Below are 8480 nucleotides of genomic sequence, written 5' to 3'. Positions count from 1 at the left end.
AAGGCTACAACAAAGGCTGCTCTGAGAGAAGTGGCTTCTATCAAACAGTCACTGGTTTAGCTTATGGCCATAACTGAGTCTACGTATCAAGAAATCCATGCTTTCTGTCCAGTAATTTCATGCTGGTTAGCCAAGGCATTCTTGCCCGGTATGTATCATATCAAATAATACCTTTTCCTTGGCAGTACTTGTTATTAGTTCTCATCGGCATCAATTTTCTACTCTGCACAGCTCACTTTCATTTTGCTTAGCCATAGCATAAAAATTCAATAGCACTTACCAGCTGGGAAAATTACCTCTGATTAAGAAAACAGAAAAGATGGATTATATTTTTTAACCTTTGAGAAATCTGATTTGTAACACCTATTGCTATCTAGGTATTACTCTTCAAAAGTCAAGGATTACGATTCTCACTCATCGCCTCGAGATGTGCTACTTGCTATGTCCTTCCCCGGTGAGATTGGCTTCCAGCTCTATAAATCCCAGCACCTTTGCCCATGCCAGAGCCAGATTTTCTTGCCTGTTTCCACCAAGCATTTGGCTTATCAAAGCAAAACCTCTGCTCTGTCACATTCAGTGTGACTGCAATTTTCTTCTTCTCCAGGACTGCCTTGCTGGCTCATCCCCTGGGTGATTATTCTGCAGTGTGTGAGCTCAGCAGTTCGGTGGCCTCTTCTGCTGGTTGTTGCTGTCCTGCTCATCAGCCAGCTCGGAGAGCTGCAGCACCGCACACTGCAGCCCACACCAAGGCAAGGGGGTTTTGCAGATCTCTTCCCAGCCATCATTGTCGATGTCGTAGCCAACCACGTCCTGTGTGGGGACTTCCCGTGAGTTTTGCCATTTCTTTCCCCCGATAAGAAGAGCCGTTTCCTCTACCACTGCCAGGCCATAGCAAAATCGGTCATAGATCAGTGGTCTTAACCGAGTCCATTGGTTTTGATCAGGGTCATATCTTTCTATTTCAGAGAATGGTTCATATAATCCTAAAAAGGTGAATATGGCTTCTCGGATTGTTGCCATCTGATGCCCAAACCGAGCAATGCTCATGGGGGCTTGTTTCATCCACTGCCCTTCAAGCGAGCTCAGAGAATATACGTCCTTGCTTGTGCTGGCTGCATCTGAGTACTTGCCACCTGAAATGTATATAGTGTTCTTGCAAATGGCACTGGCATGGCCATGTATCTTGCATGGCAATTCCCTGGCCTTCGTCCACCTGTCCCTACTGATGTTGTAGACTTCCACAGATGAATGCAATGACCCGTCCTTGCCCCTTCCACCAATAGCAAAGATATTCTTGCCTAGGACACAACAAGAAAACTGGCATCTCTTTTCCAGCATGCCCGTGATCTGGGTCCACATGTTGAATCTCGGATCATAACGATGGACCTTGTTCGTAACTGATAAGATCTTTTCAGTTTTAGTGTCACCTGGGGCATGACTTTCTATTTCCCCACCAAGGACGTAGAGGAAGTTCCCCACCACACATACACTGTGGTTCTGCACCCTGTCCCGCACCTGCGTGAGGGCTCGCCACTTGTGATTGTAAACATCGAAGGCCACCACATCGGTGACAAGTCCCTCACTTTCTGTCGCTCCCCCCAGCAGAATGATCCGAGTTTTCTGGTTCCTCAGAGTGGTGGACTTGTCCTGCAGAATAGGTTGCTTGAAAACAGATGTATGGTAATTAATTGCTTTAATGATCAAGCACTTAATACCTGCAGAGAGGGGCACTTCTGACTGTGTGTAGGTTTTTCTCAGCTCTTCCACTGGGATGAGGCCATATCTTATGTGCTCCAAAAGGCTGCTTGCATGAGCCAGCCTGGATTTATCCTGCTTCAGCCACAGCAGCACAAGATTCAGCAGACGGGTTTCTTTCACCATGGGGAGATCTGGTGATTCAACCACTGCTAGCAAAGACCTGAAGTTCAGCTCAAGCAGTCCTGACAAATCCAAGTCCAGCAGTTTCCAGAGATTACCAACAATGTATTTTTCTGTTGCTGCTAAGGCATTTGGCAGGTAGAACTTCCTGGCCACGTTTGCGGAGAAGCAGCAGTTTTCCAGGGCAAGGTTGTTAACTAAATACTGATTGCACAAGCCAATGGCATCAGTCACTTGCAAGTAGCTTGCAGCTTCCAAGGTATCTTCAAGGCTTTCAAAGGAAAGGGGCAACAAGGAAGTGTAAATGAAATCCAGGATGTGCTGGAGACCGGTGGGTGAGACAACTTGCAGCTGAATTACACTAGCTTTAGACTCTTGGGTATAACTTTTGAACATGGCTCGGAAATAGTCGCTGGAGCATGCCAACAAGGACTTGTGTGCAGGAAACTCATTTTCCTTGACTTTCAGCAAAATATCACACAGAAAGCCCTCTGTTCTCAGGGTCTGGTACTGGGTGAGCACAGCGGTGCAGTGCGCTTTGCAGTAGGACAGGAAATAGCTCATGGTAGGCAATGCAATGCTTTCCCCTTGAGTTATTGAAGCTAAAATGCAATTAGATATTGAAACAGCTGCCCTACTCAACAGTCATTGCTTGAATGCCCAGCAGACCTCCAGCTGTTAGAGAAAAGCCCAATCAAAAAAAACCCCAAACCCAAAAAAACCCCAAAAAACAAACCAGTCTCTTGCTTGGCGTGGGGGGGGGACAGTTAGTAGATTTGTAGTTAATTCAATGCATTCCTTTATAGAAAAAACAGCTGAATGTCCTAACAGCTGTAGGATGCTTACTTTTCTCTCCTCTGTGGCTTGTGCAATGATGAATGGTCCATGGTTGTGCCGAGCACTTGCTTGGCTGGCCATCAGGTGACAGATGAGGGAGCTAGATGACAATCTCAACAAATGACACTTTGTGTCTGCTCAGCCGTCGCCTCCGACCCTTCTTGCTCCGCAAGCAGATCAAATAAATCCTCTCTGGCTGCCAGCGCATGGCTCTGAGCAGACACGGATGAGAAGGAAGCGCTGGCTTTTCTTCTCTCTTGTTTGTATTTCAAACTCAGATTAGTTTAGACCTCACCATCCCTGGGACAGCAGCCCCCTTCTCGTCCTCTTTTCGCGCTCTCTTAGGAAGTCTCTGCTGAAGATCAAATCAGTTCCCAGGGATTATTACATGAAGATTTTCTAAGCCCATAAATCTTTGCCCGGCAGGCACTAAGACAACCGAAATATCATGATTAGTCACTGGTTGGATTTGACATGCATTTCTGGGCTCTTTGCTTCACTCCCCATGCCCCCGCCATAACTCACAGCTACCAGAATAGCCGCAGGCACATCCCCTCGTCCCCCCTGCCCGGGAGCCGACCCCCCAGGCGGGCGAGCAGAGGGGCCCGGGACCGGGTGGACGGAGGAGCTTCCACCAACAGCCAAAGCAGCTGACTTGGAATGACCTGGCTGGAAATCACAAGGGTAACACATTCGCACAAAATGGTGACAAAAATAGATTCCCCCAGTCAGCCTTAATAAACCAAAATCTGTTTATAGAGGAGGCTTTTCATAATTGTGCTCTCAGTTACCAGCTGGGAACAAACCCGGAGTCCCTGGGGGTGGGCTGGAGCTCACCCACTCATCTTTCTCACTTTCAGTTTGTCCCAATTAGAAGCACGTATATGGGGATTATCCCTGATTTTCACCCGGGCCCTTCAGGGTCTAATTTCTACCAGGAATAGTAGCTCTGGGAGGGCTACACGTTCTGACCTCTTAAAGCTTGCTTTTATTTTGCTTTTTTTTTTTCCCCCTGCATAATTCTGGGTGGAGTTGTTCAGGAATTTCCTCCTGACACCTTTCTTTTCAGGTCAAACATCCTCAGGACTTGCAAATCTTGACAGGGTTGATAAATACCAGACCATTTTGCTGCATCATGAGCCAGCAGACTTGGGGAAAAGGAGGATCCCTCAGGACTGAAAAAATTCACCTTTTGCTCAAACCAAAGGTAAAGGCTTTTTACTGTATTTGTTTATAATTTTTTATGTGATACCATGAAATTCTGTCTCACTTCTGTAATCGAGGGGTAGCTGGGAGCTGACTGGATCCTAATGTGGATTGTGCATGCCGTGCAACTGCTTTAGTTACCCTAAACTGTCAGGAGGAACTCCAAAAACGTTGTTCTTCATTGCTGTATTGCTCTGAAAATTTATTTACTGCTTGAATCCACTTTCCATCATGACATTATAGACCATAAATCAGGATCTTGCTAAAAAACCTTACCCCTTGCTAGCAAAATGACATGTATGAGCAGCGGGGATGAAGGAGGAAAGGGATGCCTTGGTTCTCTTTGCCAGTGGCTTTGCCTGTGTCCATGCTGGGACAACACTAAAGTATTTCAGGTGTTGTTAGCAAAGCTGTGCAGTTGAGTCCAAGCTTCTGGTTTGATGATTTTTCTGGTTTTGGACATACCAGAGACTAGGTACCTCTTTCACCCCTTAGAAATCATACATATTGGTGATAAGGGATCAGGCCTTAAATGCTCTCACTCCTAAAGATACTGCTTTCCCCAGTTTAACCCCATAAGGTACCAGCTTTCAATAATACGTGGTGCAGAGAAACTTTCACTGTTTCAAAACAGCAAGCTGGCACTGCATTTTCCCCAGGAGACTGAGCAGGGGAGCATGGGGGCCGCACCTTCAGCACAGTTTTGAATTTGGGCAGCATTTCTGCAGCAGTTCTGGCATAAGCAAATCCTGGCACCACACCCTCTTTGCCAACAGTCCTTGTCCTCCATCAGCCCTTCACATGTGCTGCCACAATTGTTCTGAGTCTGCAGGCTGGGAGGTGACACAACCAGAACCGATGCTCAGAGAGGAGTGGGAGGAAACTCAAAAATACAACAGCAGAGAAGTCTCTGCAGCCCAGATCAGGTCCTCAGCCTCCCTCACTGTGTGGCCTCCCAAGCAGATGTAGTGCCCCAATGCAGAGCACAGCAGAGGCAAGCCACTGGCTGCGGAAGCAGCTGAGGACCCACTGCTGGGAGAGATACTTGGCACACAACACCCACCCAATGCACAGAAACTGGACTGGTCTTCTGTCGCTGACCCATGGCCAATGCTGGTGAAGTGCTTCATGCATGATGGTAAGCCATACATAGAAGCTGGGACTGAGGACACATAATAAATTAAATCCTACTTTCCCTGGATCCAGGCGTACCAGAAGGGTGTCAGAGATGTAACCTGGGCAATTCTGGTATTGCCAAGAGCAGCCAAAACACTCTTGCTCCCCTCATCAAATACTGCACTCCCAGGCAAAGGGAACATGCCCTTTCCTCTCCCTCAGCAAGGACAGGCCAGACACTGCCCAGGCTTGCACCAGTTTTGCTGGCACATGTGAAGTACCAGCACAGCACCAACCGCAAGCACGGTAGCTTCAGACAGAGCAGGTGAGGCTCTGGCTGAACGTCTATGCCTGTGCCCAGAGCGATGCTGGTTGTGCATCACTTGCTCTCCAAACCAATTCTGTGCATGGACTTGCAGTTTATGCAGGTCAGTTGTGAGCTGATCACACTGCGTTGCCACAGGAGCCGGTGCTGATTTAACTGAACTGATTTAATATCAGTGCCGGATAAGCAGGTCCTATAATTGTATGCAGATTTGCTGTGTGATTCCATCTCAGACCTACTTCATCTTCATGGCAAGCCAACTAATAGAAATAGTAAGAAACATGATTCTTATAAAGCTGTTTATTTGTCCAGAGATTTTTTTCCTGTCACTTATAATTGAAATAAAGCCAAATCTTTTCCAGTCCCTTGCTCTGGAGTGACAAAAAAAGATTATCATTATCGGAATTAGGTTTCTCCCTGCTCTGCTTTTCGGCAGTTAGCTTTGTTTAACTAGGGAGCCTACTCAGCCAGTACCCTCCTTTGTCAACAGACAAATTATCTCCAGACAGCAGCTCGGGTGTTTGGCACCTTTGGAGGAATATTTAAAGTCCATTAACAAGAGAGCAGGCCGTGACTAAACAGCTGACTTATGAATCTCAGGAACAGACCTAGCACTAGGTGGGGTACACTCAAGCCATGATCTTATTTTTCTCAGCTGTAATTTGGAAGATCGGGTCTAATGTTTGACTAGATGGTGCTTAAAATTAGGGAAACATTAGTGTTTCAATGATAAATGATTTGCTGGGAATAGATAGTACATTTTTAACCATGTGCATCATTTAGACTTTAAATTAGATTTAGATTTCAGCCTTTTAGCATATTTGCTGTTGAAATAATTCTATGCTACAGTAGAGAGACTGCAATTAAAAAGAATATTCAGAGATGTGCTGGGAAAAATGTTAGCTTCCACAATTGCAGTTATTTTTTTTCCCTATACAAAGCTGAAAAATGCCCTGAATTGCAATGTCATGTTCAGTTTAATCTTGCAAGTAGGCCATCAGTTTGTAAACACTTCCATTACCATTGTAAATTTTCCCAATTATTTTTTAAGAGTAAAGGTTATAAAAAGAGTTGTACAAGTAAAATTAGGTTCATTAATAGCAAGTGGCTTACTGAGAAATATTCATTACAAAAATCCACAGTGGAGGATTTCTAAGCTACACTTTGTTCCTGAATAAATCAGTGCAGTCCAGAGGACAACAGAGCAAACGCTTCAGATGCTTGATAACGAACTGCATGAACAAATATAGCCAAAGTGAGCCAAACATTGGATGTCATAGGCAGGATGTAGCATACAGGTTTTCTAGAAACTACTAATCAGAAAAATCATATTTATTTAAGTTATCTTGTAAAAATCATTGGGCTAGTACTTCATCCTCGAATAATAATTCACAAGAGTAATTGGATCACCCCATCTGTTTAAAGCAAAGGATGTTTAGCCCAGCAAAGCGGTCTTTAAGAATAAAACAGTAAGAGGGAGAAATTTTCTTACACCTAAAACCAATGTCTGGTGAGATCATGTCTATGTATAAAAGCAAAGGAGAAAGTTACCAGCTTGGATGAGGTGGGCTTAGGCCGTAAGATTTCCATTTTGGCAAGGGCAGGCTGGAGACGCATGTGGCTTTAAGCACTGTGCATGAAGGAAATGGAGATGCCCTCAGGACACTCTGTCCCCTTGAGCTGAGGGAGCAGAAAATCAGCACAGGGCAGTGCGTCCCCTGGCCCATCAGAAGAGTTTGCAAACCCTCAGCACGCTGCATCCATCCACGTGCCACCTAGGAGGGGTCTGCATCTGGGGACGACGCTGGCAAAACAACTTTGGTTGAGTGCAATCCTCCATCTGCCAATGGGGAGGAGAAGAGGTTTAGTGTGATCAGGAGTCAGAGCAGGTATCCCAGTCAAAGCCTGCTGCAAGGCCATGTCTGCTAAGCCATGACTGCCTGGCAGTTTTCTGTGGTTTTGTGGAAAAAGAGGAGGAAAGGAGTAAATAGCATTGGCACACATGGTTTGGAGGTGCCTCACTTTGGTTCTGCTAGCACTAGCTATACTGATGCGAGAAAGCATCCTGTGTCAAATTGTGAAAGGCAACATGAAATAACAGTCTATCAGCCAGTGCCTCATTTGTTTCCTCTCCTTTTTTTTTAGGTTCCTTTTCGTTTGCCTCCCATGAAAATGGATGTTGTTACAGCTTCCATTCCTCTCGGTGGGTTAGATGTGAGCCTCCTCAGTGAATAAAAAACAAATTGGGAAAGTTTTTAACTTGGGTTTCTGTTTCAGAGTGACTGCCATGGGATGAGCTGGGCAGTGCAGCTGCAGGATAACAAAGGTGAACATGTATTTCAATGAGCCCATTTCAGACCAGATGTACTGAGTGTCTTTCACAGCACTTCACAGTGGAGGGCAGAGGGCTGCTTGGGGTCCATCTCTTCCTGTGATGGTTTGGTGGCACTGGAGATGCTCTGCATCAAGCCCTTGCTTTTCCTCCTGGTTTGCCAGCACTGGCCGTGCTGCAGCTGGGCAGAGAAGGACCTGCGGCCACAGCCCAGGGGCACCCTTGCTCTGCATCCAGCTCAGGGAGGCTCAGAGACTGTGGTGGCTGCTGACTTTGAAAAGTGAGGACATGTACAGCCCTAACTGAAGCTGCTCTGCTCATGGGTCACTTCTGCATGCGTGGAGGCCCCCTTGCTTTATAGCCCCATGATACACTCCTGCCTCCCCAAGACCTTGAGGATGTTGAACTGCGTTCCTAAACTTTATTTGCTTGGGTATCTCTAGCGTCAAAAGCTTCAGTCCGTAAGACCACTGGTGGCACGAGAGCTGAATCTTTCCCTTCTGTCTGTGATTGGATACACCCACTGCAGATAGCCCAGTCCACCATGACATGGTTTCCATGGTCCTAGTGATACCTGTATCCAGCACAAAGCCTGTATAACTGGGATTCACACTTCAAGTCTAAGAAAATGATAAGGAAATAGGGAGTGGCTCCCCATGTTGCAATGGTGTCTTAATGCATTTACTTGAAATTAGAACTAGGATCTGTTTTTATGGGATAGAAATGTAAGGAACAACTAGTGCTCTGGGACCACAGAGGAGAAAACACAAATTACTTTTTCCTCTA

The 8480-nt window shown here is 46.0% G+C and overlaps 1 protein-coding gene across 1 annotated transcript; it reads right to left on the bottom strand.

Annotated features, from left to right (window-relative positions):
* Nucleotides 1-606: 606 nt before the first annotated feature.
* KLHL34 (kelch like family member 34) lies at nucleotides 607-2442 on the bottom strand. The gene has a single exon (XM_010174442.1). It carries the CDS (start codon nucleotides 2440-2442, stop codon nucleotides 655-657), a length of 1788 nt encoding a protein of 595 aa, XP_010172744.1. The 3' UTR covers nucleotides 607-654.
* Nucleotides 2443-8480: the final 6038 nt, after the last annotated feature.

The sequence above is a fragment of the Antrostomus carolinensis genome, unplaced genomic scaffold, assembly GCF_000700745.2.
Source record: "Antrostomus carolinensis isolate BGI_N321 unplaced genomic scaffold, ASM70074v2 scaffold15778, whole genome shotgun sequence".
In the NCBI taxonomy this organism is placed as follows: Eukaryota; Metazoa; Chordata; class Aves; order Caprimulgiformes; family Caprimulgidae; genus Antrostomus; species Antrostomus carolinensis.
Note: the sequence above shows the minus strand (reverse complement) of the source record. Positions and strands in the feature narration are given on the sequence as shown.